Source organism: Puma concolor, chromosome F2 (assembly GCF_028749965.1).
Source record: "Puma concolor isolate L17-30 chromosome F2, mPumCon1.1.hap2, whole genome shotgun sequence".
In the NCBI taxonomy this organism is placed as follows: domain Eukaryota; kingdom Metazoa; phylum Chordata; class Mammalia; order Carnivora; family Felidae; genus Puma; species Puma concolor.
Genome location: NC_141684.1, coordinates 4,657,547 through 4,679,899, shown reverse-complemented (window position 1 = coordinate 4,679,899; position 22,353 = coordinate 4,657,547). Strand labels below are relative to the sequence as shown.

The 22,353-nt window shown below is 54.3% G+C and overlaps 1 protein-coding gene across 3 annotated transcripts in view; it reads right to left on the bottom strand.

Annotated features, from left to right (window-relative positions):
• COL22A1 (collagen type XXII alpha 1 chain) overlaps window positions 1-22,353 on the bottom strand; it is a 260,760-nt gene that overhangs the window by 182,094 nt on the left and 56,313 nt on the right. For all 3 annotated transcript variants that reach the window (XM_086695892.1, XM_086695894.1, XM_086695893.1), the window contains exons 5-10: window positions 21,643-21,754; window positions 17,264-17,387; window positions 12,293-12,568; window positions 5,711-5,791; window positions 4,511-4,627; window positions 949-993 (exon numbers count right to left, since the gene is read on the bottom strand). In XM_086695892.1, coding sequence (XP_086552018.1) covers window positions 949-993; window positions 4,511-4,627; window positions 5,711-5,791; window positions 12,293-12,568; window positions 17,264-17,387; window positions 21,643-21,754 — 755 coding nt within the window. The remainder of the gene's footprint in view (window positions 1-948; window positions 994-4,510; window positions 4,628-5,710; window positions 5,792-12,292; window positions 12,569-17,263; window positions 17,388-21,642; window positions 21,755-22,353) is intronic.

Genomic DNA, 22,353 nt, shown 5'->3' with positions numbered 1-22,353 from the left:
GCTCCTTACTTCCATCTGACAATCGAGAGGCTGAGCTTACAGCCCAGGGGGTGCCCAGTGAGGCATAAATCCCTGTGTTTCTCCTTGTAAGGACCGCCTGGCACCCTGGGCTGCCCTGAGCTGCTCTCCTTTGGCACCAGGGGAGGGGAGCAGAGCAGAGCAGGTGGGGTGTGTGTGTGTGTGTGTGTGTGTGTGAGAGACCATGCTCCCCAGCCCAGCAGAGTCAGGGGAGAAAGGAGGCAGGGGTGTAGAGAGAGGGATAGAAGGGGAGGGCATCATCTCTGGGGGTTTCCACGCAGCCCCTCTTTCAAATAGCAGACCAGGTAATGGCCACTGGGTCACACTGACCTCTTCCGCCTGCCTGTGTGACCACAGGCAGTTAGCATCCCTCTGGGTCTGAGCTCTCTGAGACCAGAGAACCACATGAGAAGACAGCCCTGTCCAGCTCTGTAAGCGCTAATAACCCAGGAAGGCGGGGAGCCCCAGAGGCGGCTGCATGAATGAGGAGGGGGCCCCCACGGGGAGGCACTGGGCTTTGAGCAACTCACGAGTCTGGACGATTCGTGCAAAAAAGAGTGTCAGGCAACTTACAGAAAAATATAACAGGCCCATCTAAACAGACTCGGACCAGCCCCACCCCGAAGTTTCTGGAATGCAGCAGCCTAAAAGGACTGACACAAAATTAACCGACCACGGAGAGGTGAGCCCCTCAAATGGGGTCAGGGTCAGGGCCAGGGCTTTCTAAGCCCCCCTCTTCTCACTCAGGTTTTCAGACCGAGACACGGAGGTTGCAGACTCCATACCACCTGCTCGATCATTCTACCTGAACCATGGTGGAAGCCAACACCGCAGGGCCATCACCTAACATGCCGCTTTTGTGTCTATCTACAGAGCATGGCAAAGGCTTATCTGGGCCCCAAAATGCCCCTGAGCAGTGCCCATACTGACCTTTGGGCCGGGGAGTCCCACGGGACCATCGGACCCCTTCTCGCCCTACAAGAAGAAGGACAAAGAAACCAGTGAGGCTTTGTTGAATCTCCCTCCGTCTGTCCTCACTAGTTATTTATCCCCCCACATGCTCCCAGGCCAGTCTCTGAGGGATCCACCTGTGACCAGCCAGCTGGACAAGGTTTCCTGGGGCTCAGAACCCCTGATCTCAAGCTCAAACTACATGGGATACGTTGGTATCACCCCTATGCAGCCATCAGCAGAATTAAGACAGAGACGAACAAGATGGGTACCCCATGGGCCATGTTTACCCCAGCTAGGCCACCACTTAAGCTAAAAAATATCATGTGGCCTGCTAAAGGTTCCTATAGTCATCATTCACCAAAATACCGAAGCAATACATGTCTGTAGCCTAACTCTAAACATTGTTCACTTTATAAAACATATGCTATCTGTTGGGGTGCCTGGGTGGCTCAACTGGTTAAGTGTCCGACTCTTGATTTCGGTTCAGGTCATGATCTCATGGTCTGTGAGATCGAGCCCTGCATCAGGCTCCACGTTGGGCATGAAGCCTGCTTAGGATTCTCCTCTCTCCATCTCTACCCCTCCCTCCCCCACTCATCCTCTCTCTCTCTCTCAGAATAAAATGAAATTGAAACAAAATAAAATAAATGCTATTTGTGTAAATGACCTTATTACTAGATTAAAAATTCTGAGCTGTTAAGTTGTGGGTGCCTGTAAATAGCGTCACGCTAAAAACAAACAGAACACGATTCATACAATGGTACGTATGTACATCTCGCCACGTTGACGTATAGGAAGGGGCACCATATCCACTTACATTTACGCATGTGTAACACCCATCGCTAAAAATGCCAACGCTGTGTACTTCGCCACTTCAGGAACACGTTTGTTTTTCAACGCATTCACAGATGTCATCTGCACATGCGTGGGGGTGAGTAATCTTTTGTGTGTTTGACCTCACGTAGCGCCCATCGGAATGCCTGATACACAGTTTACAGGCAACACGTTTGGTTCTAGAGAGGCAAACACGGACCCAAAAGGCACGTTGACCTCGGTGAAGAATGTAAGTGTTCTGTAAACTGACTCAAAGACTCAAAGGGCTGGAAGCCAAGTCTTCCCGTGGCCCTTGTCCGAGTTCGGCCTCCCAGGAGAGAATGCTTACATCTCCTTGGCCCCGGGCACCCTATCTTCTACAGTATTAAAGATGGCGATCCAGAGGCCACCCCTATTTCATGAGGTGGCTGTTGAAGCTCTTCCATGTGGCCTCTTCTTGGGGGAGGGAGAAGAGCCCCCCTTCCCGCCACCTGTGTGTGGGAAGCAGCCTGCTGGCGAGCCCCCCAGGCCGGGAGCACCTCAGCGCTCCCGGGCTCCACAGCACGCTGGAGCACTTCGGAGGACCATGCACTATGTGTCTTAAAACGTCGGTGCTCAGCACAAGTGGGTGCTTACTGTTTACTGTCAAAAATAAGGCATGGGTGAGTGAATCCGGGAATGGACTCCTGGGTGACGCCACCAGAATTGGAGGCTGAGAATGTGTAAGGTGAAAGATAATCTTGAAGAGGAAAGACCTTGTCCTGCGGCAAGAGATGGTGTGTTCCTTTGTCCCTCCCTCCCAGCTCTCCAGCTGCCATCGGCCCGTTATCCTCACACCTGATCCTCCTGTCCCTCAGTTCCACCACTATTTAATAAAATCAGGCTATATACATCAGTGGCTGAAAACACAGCCATGTCAAGATTGAATCTTTGCCATCTGAAACCTACCTGATGGAAGTGAAGACGGGTAGAGGTTTTTAATCCAAATGTGATCATTATTAGGGTAGATGGAAGCACAGGGAGGGGAATGGCTCACAGGGTCTTGAAAATAGCAGGTGCTGAATAAATAGCTATTGCAGGGGTACACGGTGGATGATGGAAGGAAGGGAGGGAAGGCTACAGGGAGGGAGAAGGGAATTCACATAGACGACAGCATGCTCAGAAAGGATTCCCTGGGGACATCTTGAGAGAAGAAAAGGCATGAGCCAGATAAAGGGGGGGGGGGTGGTCCACGCAAATGCCAGAAGACAAGAATGGTCATGATCCCTGCGAGGAATCCTGGAAATTGGGAGAGCAGAGTGGAGAGAAATGGGGCTAGAAAGGCCACAGGGGACCTGCCTCAGCCACGCAGTGTGGGGAGGGGTGAGAGGGGAGCAGGAGGGGGAGGCCTGCTTGACCCCAGACTTCCCTCCCACAGGTCCGTGCCAGGGACCACGAGGGCCCCGGGGGGACATGTTCAGGGCACAGCCGGGCTCGGGGGAAAAGTCTGGACTGGGCAGAACAGGCTCTGGCCTCCCTCCCTGCAGTCTGTGTGCAGCTGATGGTCACCCAAGCCCCACACGTGGTAGCCTCTCACTCGGGGTTCTTAACCGAAAGCCAGGGCCAGGTGAGGGGCGGCTGTCCAGCCCTGTGTGCTCCCCCTGGCTCCCTGCCCGACGTCTCCCATCCTAACCCAGCGGGCACCGGGCCAAGGTGCCTCCACTTTCACCCCCTGCCCGGAAAAAGCCTCAGCTCCTGGCAAGGCTGAGCTGGCTCCTTTCAGCAAGTCGGGCCAGCGTTTGCCAGCCTCACCTGATGAGAGCTCCTGGGGACTCCCTGTCTCCCCAGGTCTGGCTCTCCAGGGAGAACGAAGGGAGGGAAGGTGTGATGGAGAAGGAGGAGGGGAGGGAGAGAAGGAGGGAGTCTGCCTGCCAGGACATGTGTACTGAAAGTATGTCCATTCCCGCGAACCTGACCGTGATTTCACATTTCTTTCCGTCTGCCTTGTCCCCTGCAAAGTCACCGACACCTCGGGGATGCTGGCCCCGAGCTGAGGGTGGATGCAGCAGGGGATGTAACTGCAGGCCGTGGGGCAAGGCCCTGGGCTACGGGCCCCGCAGAACCTCGCGGGGACCTTCCCCAGCACAGTACTGCTTTTTGGCATCCTCGGGTGTTTGGTTAAGTTCTTCTGCTCAAACAGTGGAAAATGTTGGCGTTTCGTTTTGTTGTGTTTTCATTTTTGTTGTGTCTTATCAAAAAGGCCACCGGTCTACAGAAAAACGGAAGAGGTGAAGGCCTCGGGCACCGGAGGAGACCTTTAATCCAGGCTAGCGGATGGTGCTGGTGGTGTTCATAGAAACACTCTGTTTGTAAATCAGAAGCAAAGTAGATAAAACTCTCCTTATATGCTGCCTACTCTGAACCTCATTCGCAAACCAGATCTGGTTTGATTACTTGCATGTGAGTGGAGAGGGCACCAGCAGGAGCCAAGAAAAACCTCAGGAATACAGTTAAATCCAGGAAAACCTTAACGGGTCTGAGAGCTCCCATCCTCATGAGCTGGAACATCAACACACAAGAGTCCAAGGAACAAGAAGGGCTCCCTCAGCACCTGGGGCCATCCGCCCTGGCCGACCTCGTGCATGATGGGAAATTCCCACCTCCGCCATTGCTCGTGGTGACCACCCTGCCCCGCTCAGCCCTGGGGGCTCTGGGCTGGGGGCTGAGGGTCAAACGGGGAGGGTACCTTTTCTCCAGCCGGGCAGGAGCAGTTGATGGTCTTCAAAAACCCGATTTGTTCACTGCCCACGGTGGGAGGCCGCTGGGGCGGGGGCGAAGGCTCCGTTAGCACAGTCACCTGGCACTGAAAGGAAATCCCAGTGGGTTAGAACCTGGCTCTTGACTCTGCACAGAGCCCCGGCAGTGGAGCACGCAACGGGAGCCAGGAACCCAAGGAGCCTGCACTTGAGCGGTGGGGGGGGAGGTCGGGTCATGTCTGGCCGCAGGTCCTGGGCTCCTGAGGCCTTGGAGTCAGAAGGGCCTGGGCCGACCTGCTCTCAGCCGCTGGCCTCTCAGCAACTGCAGGCACCGCTAACCCCTCTGAGCCTCAGTGTTACGCTCTGCAGAATGGGGGTAAGGGTGTGTCTATCTTGACGCACAATGAGGAGGAGTCAGTGGGACAGCTCAGTGTCTGACCCCCAGCAGGTGCTTGGTAATGTCCTCTTTCCCTACCACCACCTCTACCCCTCCCACCTCTCTGCTCTCATGGACCCTTACCTGACCTCCTTCTCTTCCCTCCGTCCAGAGTCAGGCCTGTGTGACTCTAAACCCCGAGCGCTGGCGGCTTCCATCACCACGTCCAGAGCACGGGGCCCACTGAGCACCGTGCGAGGACCTCAGCCCTCAGCCCTGGGAACAGGCCCTGTCACTAAGCCCGCCCTCCAAGCAGCCTTGGGACCGGGTTTTGCTAGAGAGGTTGGAGAGAGAGAGCCTGGAAGGGGGCAGAAGTGGAGAGGTCCCAGGGGGAGGCTGACCTGCCTGGAGGGTCAGGGGGAAAAACTCTGATCTGTCTTGAACTTCCCAGTCCTGCCTGCGAGCTGCCTCCTCCCCTCTGCCGACCAGACCAAGGTGCCTCGGTCTCCCCTGCTCTGATCACGGGTCAGTCCCTCCCACGGCCATGCTGCCAGCCTCTGTCTGTTCTCCCTGCAGCTGGGCCCCAGCACTTGGCTTGCAGCCTGAGGGCACTGACTGAGGCCAGGACCACTGCAGCCCCACCGGGGGCCTGCATGACTCCCAACCCACACCCCGGGTGCCCAGGAAACGGAGCCCTTTCAGGCCACATTCTGAAGGTGGGCACACCCCGGCCCCTGGATGCCGGTTCCTAGGCCCTGGACACCCCTGTCCCTCTGAGTTTCCTCTGCTCCTCTGCGTGCAGGAGTCTGCTCACCGGGCCTGAGGGGATGTCACAGCAAGTCTCCAATTCCGCGTGTCGGGAGTCACAGTAAATCACAATCCGCTGCAGGTCAAACTGGAAAGGATAACGAGGATGGGGGTGAGTCCCGGGGGACTTAGCAGCCCGAAGCCCCCATGGTTCCAGCAGGCCCCACCTCCTCCTCGGGGTCCCTTCTGGTCTGACCCGGGCCACCCCCCGCCCTGGGCTGAGCTCCAGGGGGAGCCTATGTGTCACCTACTTGCGCGCCCTTCTAGAAGTGACAGCCCCAAGTGCAAGGAGGTTGGAGGCTGCAGGTTAGGCTCCCTGTCACATGCCACCTCCCGCCCCCCGTCACTGCCAGCGCGTTTATTTAGAGCTCCTTTCAGGGCGCTCTCACCGCGGTCTCTGGAAGCCTCCGAAAGTACCTCACGCCCAACCCACATGGCATCTCCACGCGGCTGCGCAAGTCAACTTTGTACAGTAAATGTGCCTCCATCACCCCCTTTAACACCGCAGTCCCTCAACACAACTTACAAGGGTTTTGGTGTGCAGCATGCACACACATTTGCACCCACACACCCACACATGCACACACACACACGGACACATACACACGTCTGCACCCACACAATACACACGTGCACGCAGAGATGAACACACACATGTGCACGCAGGCACACATATGCGTCTGCACACACACCCATACAACACACACGTGCAAGCATGTGCAATATGCACACATGCACACACACACCCACATGCACACACCCACACAACACGTGTATATGTGCACACGCACACACAGGCCCACACAGGCCCACGCATACACACGTGCACACACAGTCTGCACAGAAAGCCTGGGCCTTCTCTGGGACGCTTGGGTCCCCCAGCACCTGGCTCTGCCTGCTTTTCCAGGGGTGCTTCCCCTCACTCCGCACTCACATCCCACAGCACCCAACCTCCTGGCTTCCCACATCCGTGCGTTTACACGGGGTCCCTCATCTAGGAAACTCCCTGAAAACCCAGCGAACTCCTAGTCACCTCCCCAAACCATGCTGCCCTCACCTCCACAAGTGCCACCTGAGTGCAGGCCCCATCGCCTGTCACTTTATGTCCCCTGCCGCGAAACGTCTTTGTGCACGTTTCTTAGTTTACTTTTCAAAACCTGCTTCCCTGCCAGCACGTAGACCCCGTGAGGCATCTCTTCTCCCCTGTCTTCCGCTGGATCCCCAGCACCAGAACCGTTTCTGGCACCCGGCAGAGTCCCAGAGGCCCAGAATGAATGGTTGGAAGGATGCATGGGTGTACGCACACACATCTGCTGAGGGAACTTGAGCCGAACCAGCGAATAGAGGGATGCTTATTTTACTAAACATGGGTGCTACGTGCCCCTGGCCTTGTGCCTCCCTTTACCCTCCTCTGGCTGGCCTATGCTGCAGCTGGAGGGCCCCAGCGAACCCTCATGCGGCTGCTCAGTGCTTGGCCTCATCCTGCTGGCTCTAGAAGGTGCCCTGGGGATATAACCCCCCACCCCACAGTTCAGTTAACCATCCCATCCGTCTGTCTGTTTTACTTCCTGTGAGACGCCAGCCCGCAGAACAGGAGAAAATGACAAAACATACAGTCGTGCTTTTGAACAAAGCCCATTTTCAAGACAGGGTCCTGCTTTCTTCATTAGCAAACACATACCCAGCAGCTGGTCCGTTTGGCAAGGCTGTGAGGACAGGGCCGGGGAAGAAAGAGACAGACGTGCAGGGTCACGGTCAGAGCACAGACACCGGGGCCTGGCAGAGAGGTTCCCAGGTGGCTGAGAGGGTCTGGGAGCCAGAGGGACCCCTTTCCGGCCACCTGAAGTCCCATCATTCTCTGGCCACCCTGCTCCTGCGTCTGGTCTCCTCCCTCCACCAAGCCAGGAACCTACCCGCTGACGTCCCTCTGGCCCCCACTCGACTCTCAGCTCTCTGCTCACATCGATGCTCTCAGTAACTGTCTGAACGACAGCCTAGGTGGTCTTCCCTGGCCCGGCTTTCCTTCAGGGTCCACCACCTGCAGCTTGGTGACCCTTCTCTGGCTGCGCCGGGGTAACCGGCTAGGGAGTGCAGGGAGCTTGAAATCTGGTTTGGGTCCCAGCCCTGCTCCTCTCGTGACAGCTGGTCAAGACACGCCAACCCAAGCCTCTGTGTCCTCTGCTGTAGGGTGAAGGCGGTGACGCACCCTCGCAGGACTGGGCGAGGACCAGGTGAGGCACAGAGGCATGTGGGGGTCACAGGGAGAGCTGCAGCTGTGCTGTGGTCTCTCTGGCTGTGTCCAAGGCCCTGGACCACCCCATGCTTTTGCAAGATTGACAACAGGCTGAGGAATTTATTGATTCTCCTGCCACATACTTCATTAGGATTTGTTTTCAAGCTAGAAACCCAGCTGGAAATGGGAAATGGGTGTGGTATTCTGTTGACAAATGTCAGAGGTTCTGGGATTCCCAGTAGGCACACAAAGTGGACACTCGGCTAATGGCGTGGTGAAAGGAGAGAAAGGGACCCGCCGAGCCCCCAGACTCCACACGGGGGGTGCAAAGAGGCCAATTAAGGGCCTAATGCGACCATCGAAGGTGAGAGTCAGGCAGGACGCACACCCAGGGTCCCAGACACCCAGTAAAGCACAGAACCCACAAGCAGACTGTGAAGCCACTTACCCACTTGGCCATTCTGGGCAAGTTATTGAATCTCTCTGTGCCTGCACCTCCTTGCTAAATGGGGACAACGTGGGGGCGCCTGGGTGGCTCAGCCGGTAAAGCATCCGACTCTTGGTCACGATCTCAGGGTCAGGAGGCCGAGCTCCACGTCGGGCTCTGTGCTGACCGTGAGGAAACTGCTTGGGATTCTCTCTCTCCCCTTCTCTTCCTGCCCCTCCCCCACTTGCACTCGTGCCCTGTCTCTCTCTCTCTCTCTCTCTCTCTCTCAAAATAAATAAATAAACATTTAAATATAAACAAATCAATGGGGACAATGGGGCGAATGAGCTCTCGGGGCTGCAACGTGGATGAACCCAGGGAGCACGAGGACACAGTGGGCAGGACCAGGCAAAGTGCGAGTGAGGTGTCTCTGCTCCAGGCCAGCGCTTAGTGCGCAGACGCCAGGTGGGGGTGCCTGCCGGATCCCCAAACTGGCGCGATGGAAGGAGGACAAGAGCGCCAACAGGTGTGCTGGTCCCTGCGGTCCTCCCATGCTAGACGCTGACCGTGGCTTGGGGGCCTGCTCTAGAGCAGCCGGGCAGGCAGCCCTAGAGACCCAGGTGCTGACCCTGCGGAAGAGGGTGGCGGGTGCTGGTCCCCAGCACCAGCACCAGCCAGGAGACAGCTCTGGACAGGTGGAGGGTGGGAGAGGTGAATCCCTCTGGTCTCCGAGAGGGAGAATGCTCCTCACTGACCAACTCGGGAGACCGGCAGAGGCCTGGGACACAGGGAAGGGGAGGCCAGCGGGGCCTCTGGACAGGGATGGGGAAGGGCCCCCCACCCTGGCATCGCGAGCATCCCAGACAAGCTCCACCCTCAGGGCCCAGGATCGCCCCTCTCCACCCCTACTCCGATCCCCAGCTCTCCCCCAGCTGGATGGCACCCTCACCGCATCCCCCTGCCTACATGCCTGTCGGCTTCCTTGGCCATTCCTCTTGAACCCCCCACCCTCAGCAGGAGGCACCAGGAACCTCACTATCCCTGAGGAGGCCCCCAGCCGCTGGGCCTCTCACTGCTTCCTAACGGCCCACCCCTCCTTCTCCTCTACATCCACCTGCTCCCTGCAGCCCCAGGGAACATCTTCGGATGCAATGCTGAGCTTTCCCTGCCCTACCTCTGCCCTTCCCACAGGCTTCACCAACACTGCTCCCAAGACCCATCCTGCCTCACCCCACACTGGCCCAGGGCTGGCAGGGACGGGGGGGCTTAAGCAAACCAGCTACTGTCTCTGAGCTGGACTCTTCACCTGTAGCACAGGAGCAATGCCCCCTCTGTGGCGTGTGGGGAGGGTTAAAGGGGTTGTGCTTGTGACAATAACACATACTCTGACGGGGACTGGCATGACCGTACTTGTATCGTACACATGCCACAGCTCTGTCTTCGCCAGGCCCCGACACTCATGGTCTTAGACAAGGCGTGGTTTGCAGGTGGGCATTGAAGACGGGCTGTCTGAGCAGAAATCCCAACTCTGCCACGTTTTGGCTCTGCGACCTGAGAAAACCCAGGACATTTCTCAAGGAGCGTCCTTCTCCCCGGCCGTGAACTGAGGTGTTCGTGGTGTCTGCTTCCTAAGGTTGGGAGGCAGCCTGGATCGGACGCGGGGTGGGGGCACGAAGGGGCGGGCACAGCGTGATGCTCTCAGCTGGAATTTGCAGCAGTCTGAGTGACGATTTTGGTAGCTTTAGTTGCTTTTAGGATTTTCTTTCTCTGCTCTGGGCCCACGTCTACTATCTTATTTCACCCTGTCAGCAGCAACATACGGAAAGCATCAGCCTGGTTTCCACCGCAGAGGTCAAAGGAACAAGCAGGCACAGCCGAGATCGCTTCCGTGCGTGACCACGGCAGGACCACTCGAGGGGACTGGAGGTGGACACGCGCGGGCACGGCTCGTGGGTGCCGCCTGCCTCACTCCGCCCCGTCTCTCCTCTGCCCTACTCCCTCTGGCGAGCCTTCTCTGGCCTTCATTTTAAGGAATCTGTACATACTGGCAATGTCCACAATCTCTTCTTCAGCTAACAATGCAAGTTGTAAGAGACTTTCTAACGTTGTTTATGGTGCTTTTTTTGGCCATAACACCATTTCTTGAATCTTGAGATGTTCAAAATTACTCAATTTTTTAGCTTATGGTTTGTGCTTGACAGATCAGGAAACAATATTCACAACATATAATAAATATGCAATTCATATTCAGAATATATACGTATTATCTAGAAGTCATTAAAAAAAAAAACCACACAGCATAATCATAAAAACAGGCAAATGCTACGGGCATCCCCAGTCACCGAGGGGATGTCAAGTAGGCAATCAAATACACAGGATGGCTGTTTGCGGCAGAAGCAGGGAAATACAGGTGGAAAAGACAAAAAAAATACCATCATATGCCCATCAGATTGACAAAACAAAAAACATTTAAAAATAAAATACATCAGGGCATCTGCTTGGCTCAGTAGGTGGCTGGCTTAGTCTTGATCTCGGGGTTGTGGGTTCAAGCCCCACGTTGCACGTAGAGATTGTTTAAAAACAAAATCTTTTAAAAAATAAAATATATTCAATATACCAGTGAGGACTTAAGAAAATAGGACTGCTGTACATCGGTGGTAGGCATATAAATGTTCAGGCACTTTGTTGAGAAATTTACATTATGTGCGAAAGTCAAAAATGGTTTACCTTACAACCTAATCACTGATTGTAAGGGCACATGCCCCAGTGGAACCCTATCAGCTGGTCTACAGCTCAAACTCGACGGGCAGCTGTGCTCCTCATGAGGAAAGTGTCCTTGGACACATGGCACCATGTTCAAGACCCAAGGCTTGATGATTAGGACGGGGAAGCATCAGTAACTAAACACAACGTGTAATAAAGTATATCAAAGCAGCTAGAAGAAAGAAGAAAAGCTTTGACCCATCCTCTTAGGAAGAAAAGCAAAAAGCAATTTTAGGATTGCCTACATTTAGGATTTAGGATAACCACGGATCGTTTGCAGAAACTCCAAAGAACTGAGCTCACCTCCAACAACACCATCTTTGATAACAGACACGCGTGAGAGTGTAAGAAAGGATAAGAGGTGGTTTTGGAGAGAGCTAACCCAAATCGTGATCTGATTACTCCTTGGGAGGCGGATGCTCCTGCTGTAGCAGGTAAGGCTGCCTGGGCTCGAAGGGATCGCACACAGGGAGTGCCAGCACCCTGCGCATGTGCATCTCAGGGCCGTGCACTTACGGTGCCCGCGTCTGTGTGCACGGAGGTGCAGAGGCAGCTCCGGAGGAAAGAAATACAAATTAAGGGAAAAAGAAAAAGAAAGGAGAGAAAAGGGGGCGGGAAGAGCAGGAAGAAAGAACACTGATGGAAGGACACGGGAGGACACTGGTACCATTACCGAGTTATCACTGGTTGTCATCCCCGGGCAGTGCACGGAGGACAATTTTTTTTTTTTTTACTTATTTTGCATATACTGTGTTTTCCAGATTTTCTACAATCAGACAAGAAAGCAAAAATAAAAAAAAGGCTCTATTTAAATACACAGGGGAGTTTAGAATTCTCCGTATCTACTACCTACAGATACATATGCAGACAGATGTCCCCATGGCTGGGCACAGCGCCTGGTACACAGCACGTGCTCAATATACATGTGAAAAATGACCAGCTGAATGAACAACTGAATGCATGAATGAATGAAGGGGACCCTGGGTCCCAACACGGTTTCTGAGGTAGGGTCCTCCCTCCTACAGCAGTCCAAGGTGACGTCTTGACAAGTGAAACGGACAAGTCTGGGGGAGGCGAGGGCACTTGACTCCCAAGGCTTCCCTCCCCTGGTGACCCCAGGACCTTGGGCGCAGGAGCCTCCCCCCTGCCCGCATCCCGGTACTCACGTCGATGGGCACGCTGTCATACAGGCGCTTGCCGATCACGGTCTTGCCCTGGATGTCGATGTTCTCCCGCTCCTCGATGGGCAGCGTCTGCACCAGCACACAGTCGATGTACAGGGAGACATTCTGGGCCTGGATGCTCAGGGCGATCTTGTGCCAGTCCCGGTCAAAGAGGTCACTGACCCGGGGGCCTTGGAACACCACCCTCACGGCGTCCTTCATGGCGCCCACGGCATCGTACTCCACTGCCTTGTTCTCGCCATCCAGCCGGATGGAGACCTGGGGAGCAGAGGACCACAGGCTCCCTGAGCTGCATGGGAGCGACCCAAGGGGAGAGAGGGCGAGGGGGGAGGGGGCTGCAGAATCCCGAGTCACGTCCTGGCCGTGACCCTCTCCGCTGGGCAACCTTGGGCAAAGCCTCAGTTCCCTCCTCAGCCCTGGTGCCAATTTGCAAGTTGTCCTAAGCCTGCACTGGGCATGCAATAATTGGGCTCCACCTGAATCCAGGGGCCACAACCCCATGCCTGGTGGCACCATGCAGGACGAGCACTTCTGTGACTCTGCGAGACAACTCACGCCAAAGCACTTGAGTCCCGAGACCAGTGAGAAACCCCGGCTGGTTTCTGTAAAACCCTGGGCTGGCCAAACAGAACGTGCCCAGCCAGATGCCAGGCTGAGACCTCACACTGTCTCCCACCGTGGGGATGAAACTGAAGCCCCAGGAGGATAAAGTTCCTTAGGGGCAGGACTCACGTATCTTCACATTCACTGGAGGACGCCCCGCCCTTTGCAAAATGCCTGGGAAATTCTGGAAGAAAGTTTTACTTTTGTTTTGTTCTATGAATGAATGAATGAATGGACACTCCCTCATGCTTCCTCCCCTACACGTATTCACTGAGCACCATCTGCAACAGGCAAGCAAGGTGCCCGGTGTCAGCAATATGACAGTGCGAAACACAGACACATGAAAGTAAGGTGGATTTCTACATGTAACATACAGAGAGAAGAATTCACGGGGTGCCTGGGTGGCTCAGTCGGTTAACTGTGCCACTCTTGCTTTTGGCTCAGGTCATGATCTCAAGGTTCATGGGTTTGAGCCCCGCATTGGGCTCTGCGCAGACAGAGCAGAGCCTGCTTGGGATTCTCTCTCTCCCTCTTTCTCTGCCCCTCCCGTGCTCTCTCTCTCTCTCTCTCTCTCTCAAATAGATGAATGAACTGAAAACAAAGTTAGCCTTCATTAAAAAAAAAAGTATTCATCAGCGAGTGAAGGAATGAATATATTCTTGCCCCCGCCCCCCCCCCCCCCCCCCGTGGGACCAGTCTTCATGTGCCCTGACGCCCATGCTCCACCCCTCCCTGCCTAGCTCCGGCACCCCAAGTCTGACCTCTAAGGACTCCCGCACCTGGGCTCCTGTGCCCTTTGGCTTCTCATCAGCGTGGCCCATGGGAAGCCCACGGCATGGAGACCTTAGGCAGGAAGACAGGGTCTGGGGCCTGATTCCCTGCGGTGTGGCTGTGTCCATCCACACACCAAGGCCACGTGAGGACTCGCTCTCCTCCATGGCTCCAGAACCCACGGCCTCCAGGAACCACCAACCTTCCCTGCCCAGGCCGCCTAGGTGCCGCTTCCTGCTGTTACTAATCCCAGGACGCACCTCAGTATCCCTTGTCGGCTTCTTTAACTCTGACCCTTAACCTCATCATCAACCTTAACCCTGGCCGCTTTCTTAAAACCCTCTCCCAACACTGGGGCTGTCGGCTGTCTGCCTACACCCGAACCGGCAAGTCACTTTTGAGCTGTGTGTCCTCCGGCAAGTGATTTAACCTCTCTGGGCCATTTCCCCATACATAAAATGGCACCAATGATGGCACCTATATCACCAAGTCATTATGAGGATTAAGTGAATCAACATGGTGTATGTAAAACACTTATGCAGCGTCAATCATATTCCAGGTGCTGCTCTGAGTATTAGCCATAATGAAAAAGGGACTAAATTGAAAGCCATCACGCAGTGGAAGCCTTCTCCGACTCTCTCTCTCTCTCTCTCTCTCTCTCTCTCTCTCTCTCTCTCTCTCACACACACACACACACACACACACACACACACACAGTTGGATTCCAGCCTGCTCACGTGCTCTCACATCATCCCCCCGCTTGTTCCATTCACTTGTTCTCGTTCTCAGAGTGCTTGGTCAGTGTTCATTTCTCTTGCTCACCTGTTTCCTGACTGTCCTGCCCCATCCTTGTAAGCAGGCACTTGTCTCTCTTGCCCTCTCTTCAGGGGTGAGGACAACACTCAGCACATAGTGCCACCCCCCCCCCAAAAAAAAGGTGTTGAATGAGTGAATGAGTGAATGAGAGCCCTCAGGTTAAAGGAAGGTGCCCACGCACTGCTGGGCATCAGCCACAGCTCTTGTAACACCACCCAGGTGCTCTGGTTTCTCTTTCTGGGCCCCACGTGACCTCCGGACAGTGGAGGGGGGATATTTGGGGGTTTTTTTTGCATTGCGTGCTGTGTTGGTAAAACATAGAAAACTATGAACCCTGGCCAACCAATCTAGTACACTTCTAATCCTCATACCCTAATATTTCTATTATTAAACATGGTCTTCTGTTTCTAGAAAGTGCTTTCCCATGTTTGAGTCCTGGGTCCCTGAACCACCGCGGGAGCCTCATGAGGACACAGCTTTCCCTTCAGGATGTAAATGTCTTTAGAAGACACAGAGCACAGAGTGGCGCCTGGCAGGCCAGAGTCCTGTGTCTACCAGGGCCAGCTGGGGACCTCAGGAAGGCACCTCAAGGCTCAGATCCATCAGCAAATCTTACTGGATCTGGCTTCAAAATACATCCAGGATCTGATCATTTCCACCCAGTTTAGTGTTACTAGCAGTCTGGGTCAATATCATCCTTTGCTTCAATGACTACAGCAGTCTCCAAATCGGTCTTCCTGTTTTGGATCTGCCCACCTCCCAGAGCCTGGGCTCAAACAGAAGTCCCTCCACTGCTTACAAAGAACCTTGTCCCCTCCCAAAACTTCTGGAGCCTCATCTCTGATGTGCGGGGCCAGCCTCCTTCCTGTCCCTCGAACGTATCTGGAATGAGTGGATGACAAGTGAGGAGAACACCAATGCGAGTGTGGTTGGAAATACTAAATGCAGTGATGGATAGATACAAAGATCTAGGTCTGCAGGACTAAGAGAATCACAGCATTCTGCCTACACATCCCTTCCGGCAGGCCTCTGTCCATCTTCCCTGTGTCTGGCCAGTATGCCCCCTGGGGCAAGAAGGGGCCACCCTCAGACCGCCAGGGAACCGTGCTCCATCAAGGCTCACTCAATGAAATCGAAACGCCAGGTGCCTCTTTGTAGATGAGCCTGAGGTCCTCCGAGGCGGGCCATCTCTGCACGGCTCTGTAGTGTCCCAGCCCATGGCTCATTCCGGAAAGAGGAAGGGGGGGACGCAGACATGGCAGACAGCAATCCCACACAGCTCTGCAAATGCCATGAGGGAAGAGAACCCAGACGAGGGGGCGGGGGTTTGCCCCGCAAGAATGCATGGCGGGGGCCCAGTCCCACTGCACCAGACCCTGCGAAATTGGAGAAGGAAGACCCACGTGCCGGAGGTGGATGTGAATGAGAGACACCATGAGCTGCCTGCCCTCCAGACAACCGGCCTCTGGAGAGGAGCCTCATCTGTTCCGTCCAGCCTCCCACACTCAGGAAATCAGGGCACTCAGCCGTCAGGGTCGAAAACGTTTCGCATCTCAGTCTGACCAGGGATGCTCTGGAAACATCATTTAGCAGGACTGAGGGAGACAGGAGCCAGCTGGGCACGGTGGATAAGAGACAGATGCGGAGCTGGGCTCCCTGGGTTCAAATCCCTCTTTTCCTTCAGGCAGGGGACAAACCGCACATACTCAGTCCCCTCCTGGCAAGATGGCAACAGGCTGGGAAGAAGACCCACAGCCTCGATGTACGAAGTGCCCAGGACAGTCTCTTGCCCCTACAGAGAGCAGGGGTGCATCAACGAGCCCGTGTGGCATCGGAGTCCAGCCCTCACCATGGTACACGGCCCGGCCCGCAGCTCACCGTGTGGAGCAGCGTGTCCTCTGGCCACAGCCCACGAGTGTGGCCACTGGGGTCCAGTTGAGCATGTTTCCATTTCAGCCTCAAATGAAAATACAGACCGTGTCCGCCCGCTGAAGAGGAGTACATCTTCAAAAGGGGACAAGGGTAAATGACGAAGATGGGGACGGTCCCTGCACTGGGGATTTGGCAAGGGCACAAAACTCAGTGTCGCCTGCAACTCAAACCAGCGTGTTGTGCCAATGGCTCTGACTTTGAGACCCCGCTTCCTGACTTGGCTGCGTGCCGCTGGTGAGTCGTTCTACCTTCGAGGGGGCAGAAAGCCAAAACGCACCTGAGATGGCCAAGAACGGCACTCAGGGTTAAGAGCAGAATGGCGTAAGAAGGGAAGTGATGTAACACGACATGTTCACATAAGAGGCGTTCCAGATGCACCAGAGACGTGGCTCACCCCACCTTCCCCAACCACCCGTGGCAGCTGTTTCCACGTGACCTTGAGGAGCAACAGGACTCAGGACGCTAAGCTCACATGTCTCAGGCCCACACCAAGAAAGGCACACACACAAGATCTGAACCCAGGACTAGCTGACCCTGAGCTACGTCTTCCGCTGTATCACGAGCTGTGCCGCTCTAACAGAGCCACCTCCCTGGTTCGGCTGAGCACCTGTAGGGCAGGAAGGGACGAGGTCTCCTGCCTCCCCCCACCCAGAGTGCCAGGAACGGACCTGCCCTCAGGGAAAGAAGCCACGTCTCTCTGGGGCTTCATACACCAGACTCGTGATCTCCTGGGCCCAGGATGGATGGCCCTGGAGAAAACATGGCGGATGACACCATCCCCATGAGAAAGAAACAGAAAGCTTCCGGCCCCTGAGACACGGCCGCTCCTACCTGTGGGATCCCGTACTGGTCAATGACCTGCCAGATGTACCAGTCTTCTTTCCGAGACGTTTTCCTGAACCGGAAGGTGGTGACAAAGGCATACTCATCAGGCAAACCTTGTGTGAACACATCCCTGGAGGGGGACGGAGAAGGACGACAGTGGGCTTAGCAATGAGCGTGCGGGCTGCAAGGGACGATCTCTCACGCTTCCCGAGAGCAGGTGCCCCGTGGGTCAGTACGTCCTGCCGAATGACCTCCCGAGCATCTCTAACATCCACCTTCTCACCTGTCTTTACTGCCTCCTTCGATCGGGGCCTTGAGATGAGCCTCTGTAGACCTTTGCTGTGGCCCCTTCACTGTCTCCCCAGGCCTTCAAATGTACCCCCTTGGTGCATGTAAGCCTCCCTGACTCGACCATCACCATTCGACAAAATCAATGTTAGACTCTAAGCTGCCACCCACCCACCCTTCAGGTCAAATGCAGCCGAACGTACCCGTCTTCTCCCCCTGCCTGCTCCTTCTCAGCAGGGCCCAGCTGCTGTGTCTCATGCTGCATGGTCCCCTACCCTGTGCCCCAGGATATCCTCCCGTCTCCACGGAGCAGAGCCCCAGGTCCCTGCCCAGCGTGGGGAGCCAGGCCCTCATCTGGGGGGGACTTCAGCTCCCCTCAGTTCTGCCCAGAGGGTCCCGTTCCTGTCTTTGCCCTCCACGCTCAGAATGAAAACTGTTGAGGGATGCCTGGGTGGCTCAGTCGGTAGGGTGTCTGACTTTGGCTCAGGTCATGATCTCATGGTTCGTGAGTTTGAGCCCCTCGTTGGGCTCTGTGCTGACAGTGTGGAGCCTGCTTGGGATTCTCTCTCTCTCTCTCTCTCTCTCTGCCCCTCCCCTGCTCACTCTCTCTCTGTCTCTCTCAAAATAAATGAATACTTAAAAAAATAATGAAAAATAAAAAAGAATAAATAAAAACTTTTAAAAAAGAAAAAGAATGAAAACTGTTCGTCACAGGAGTTACAAAGGAGGTGATCTGATCATCACGTTGTAGCTGAGGGTTAACAGGGCGCAATCTGGCTGGTAGGTGGCTGGGCAGAGACCCACACGGAGAGGGGGCCCTGTCCCCAGAGCTCTTCCCTTAACCATCCACTGGTGGCACCCTCACCCCAAAGAATCTGGCCGCATTGGGGCCACATCCTGCTCCGGGGGCAGGGACCTGCCTGGGGACTGCAGGGCACTGACTTCTCCAATGGAGGGGGTGGAAGTCGTCTGGCCAGAAAGCCGGGAAGGGAAATGAGGAGGCGTCTGGGTTCCTGGTTCCCGGCTCGCAGACCCTCTGGGACCCCTGATTTGGCTGCAGAGCCTGTGAGCACAGACTGGTCTCCTTGTGGGATTCTCGGTTCTCACATCCAAGCTGGGAGGGAGCCCCCACTGTTCAGAGTCATTCTCTGAGCTGGGATTTCACCCAGCTCACCTCCAGGCACTAGGAGCAGCCTGTCACTCAGCACTGGGCCCCCACAGAACTGAGGGGTGAGGATGGTGACTGTCTCCACGGGGGGAAGATGGGCCTTTCTCACCTGACTGCACAGACATGGGCTTTGCTGCCACAATAGACACTGCGTTTCATCTCATTTTTCTTCTGATTTCAGTAATGAGTCAAACCATGGAACTGTTTTTTTTCAAACACACCTTTTTCTTATACTTTTGAAACAACACATATCTGTGCACGTTTGACATCTATATGCACATAAATACAGATGGATCCTTGCAGATAAGCAGATCTATGTAGCACAGATCTACAAATCTGTATCTATATTTGTCTCCCTATATTTAGATAAAGAGAGAGAGACCAGGACTTTTTCTGAGGACATTTATATAAACATAAGCACCCATATAAGCATATATAGCTTATGAAAAAGGTATTATGATCAGGAGGGGGGAATGGGCATTGACAGAGAATATCTAAAGGAAACAAAAGTGGCCCAAACCAATCCCTTCCACAAGTAACACAGAAGATAACAAGATCACAACAGGAAACACAAACGCCATGGAGATGGACGACCCAACTTTGTGCCAACTTCTGCCTCGTACGCACCCCAGGATGGTGGACATACGACTATCCCACTTACAGTCTCCGTCGTCTCATGGCAAAAATGATGACAATAATACCTGCCTTGCTCCCCTGACCCACCGTAGTGAGAAATAAATTAGACAAGGTGTGTAAACTGCCCATTAAACATTATACATGTGAGAAAAACATTAATATTGAAAGTGACACCCCTTTTCGTTATGCACACAATTCACCTGCAAATAAAAAATTACACCTGTCTATATATTTGTGCATGAATCTAAAGCTTTAAGAATTACAAGAATGCTATTCTCCCTTGAAATATCAGAGCTTCTGGGGCGCCTGGGTGGCTCAGTCGGTTGAGTGTCCGACTTCGGCTCAGGTCATGATCTCACAGCTCGTGAGTTCAACCCCCGCCTCAGGCTCTGTGCTGACAGCTCAGAGCCTGGAGCCTGCTTCTGCTCCTGTGTCTCCCTCTCACTCTGCCCCTAACCCACTCGCATTCTGTCTCTGTCTCTCTCAAAAATAAAAAAAAATAAAAATAAACATTAATAAAAAAAGAAATATCAGAGCTTCTTTGGGTCTGATTTTGTTTCCCACGTTTTGCAACTAAAACAAACTTGGGGGACATCTGGGCAGCTCTGCTGGTTAAGTTTCCAATCCCGGTTTCTGCTCAGGTCTTGATCTCATTATTTCATGAGTTCAAGCCCCAGATCTGGCTCTGTGTGGACAGTGCGGAGCCTGCTTGGAGTTCTCTCTCTCTTTCTCTCTGCCCCTCCCATGCTCATGCTGTCTCTCTCTCAAAAATAAATAAACTTAACAAGAAAAAAAAAAAGCAACTTGGTACCATATAGAAATCCCCTCTCAGAAGGACTCAGTGTAATTGGAGCCCAGATCCACCGCTCCAGAAACGCCGCACAGATCGGCACCTGCAGCCATGATTCTGTTAGCTCCAAGGGTCTCATTGGAGACTTGTACTGTGTCTCTCTCAAAAATAAATTAACATTAAAAAAAAACAAAAGAAAATGCACACATCCAAATCCAGCTCTGTGGCCTGGTGTTCCCAGCTCACGTTTGCTGGGATCAGACCTAACGGGGCATTTTCACTAACTAGGGATGGACTGATGCATCCATCCATCCATTCCACAGATACTGAATGATCCCCTCCTCCAGGAAGAGCTCATTTTAATGCTGGCTCTGCAGCAGAGACCAGACTTAGCTCCCTCCTCAGGCTTCTTGCTGAGCAGAGAAGACAGTCTAAATGAGTAATTACACCATTAAGTAATTAGCTGCAACTTGGCCACTTTGTTTTATGCAGGAAGGCAGGTTGTAATGAGACAAGATAGGGGGAGGTCTGAGGTAATTTCGGAGGTGAGGAAAGGCATCTTTGAGAGCATCATGGTTCAGCACTGGTCTGAAGGACGAACAGGAAGTCTCAGATAGAAGAAAGAGCATGAACAAAGGCCCTGTGGTGGGTAGAAGGTGCCTAGAAGCTCCCCGAACAGAGAAAGAGGAGCCAGACAAGGAGCCAGGGGATAAGGCTGAGGCCAAAAAAAAGTAGGAATGGGTCACATCACACACAGGACCTTTCTTGCCCTTGGGACACTTGGGAGCAATTAAGGAACTTTAATTGCTGGATGGAGAAGGAGAGTCATGATGAAATATCACTTCTGTTTTCAGAAGATCTGTCTGCCTCAAAGTGGGCAGAATGGAACGCTGACTTTGGTATCATCATCAGCCCTTGACCAGAGACCCAACAGGTGTCAGCCCCCGGACAAATGTGTGCTATAATCCTCTCAACAATTCTGCGGGGCAGAAACACTCACATCTGGTGAAAACAGGACACAGTTGAGGCACTGGGGCGTCCAATAACTTGTGTGAGGCCAGGCACCCAATAAACATTGAAACCGCGGTGCCAGTGGCCAAACCGACTACGTGAGGCTGGGCGGTGCTGTGCCTGACATGTACCACAGTGGCTGGTCCAGAGGGGGCCCCACGTTATCTACGGCCATAAATGTTTGTTGTTTAACGAACTGACAGAAACACACATGCGTGCATGAATGATTAACGCCAAATCCATATGGAGAGAAGGGTACAGAAGGACCCAGGAACCGATAAAGACAACGGTGACAGATCTGCTAAGAAACAGGTTGCATTCCCAGGGCAGTGGCTCGGTCGCTTTGTCTCCGACCTCCCCAGGCGACCTCCCCAGGGCGCTGAGTAGTTTCAAGCCCCTCTCAGTGCTCAGTGTGCAACCACAGCTGCCTGGCCCCCTTCCCACGCTTTGCCGGCATCCAGGGCAAGTCCCGAAGGAGACGTGAGCACTCACTCTGTCCTCTGCACCACAGGGAAGGATCCCATCCGGACATAGGAACTCTGCGCTCCGTTGTCTCTCTTCCCCAGGATCTCCTTCACACGGAACAAATCCATCAGGTCAAAACCTGTCAAGGAGAAGAGCGGGGGTGAGTGGAGGGGAGGAGCCTGGGAGACCAGGGAGGGGAACACCGCTCTGCAAAGGGAGCTGCCCACCCTGCCCGAGGGGAGCGGGTGTGGGATGTCAGTGGAGGGAACTGCTCAATACAATTTGGGGAGAAAACAACAACAACAACAAAGTAAGGAGATGTGCGGCTTCCATTTCCAGTTGCGGGGAACATGCGGGAGAAACTGCAGACCCGAGTTTTCCAAAGAAATGGGAGGTGTCCTGGCTGCCCGGCCAGGGCAGGTGTTAGGAAGCTCCCCCAGGAACACTTTGCAAAAAAACGCTTTGTTTTGTTCTGTTCTGTTTTGGCTCTGAGAGAGGACCTCGTGTGCCCTGGCGATGTACGTAAAGGAAAAGTCATGACCTGAGCGCTGGGGGAGCTGGGGACGCGAGGGGGTGATCAGCTCGGGCACGTGCCATGTGGACGTCAGCCACTTGAACAGCACCGGCCACCTGGTCGTCAAGGGAGGGCAATGACACCCACGGCCGTAGGGTGGCCACGAGAACCGCTCACGATGGACCCACCAGCAGCAGCACGTCCTTACCACGTCCCCTACACGA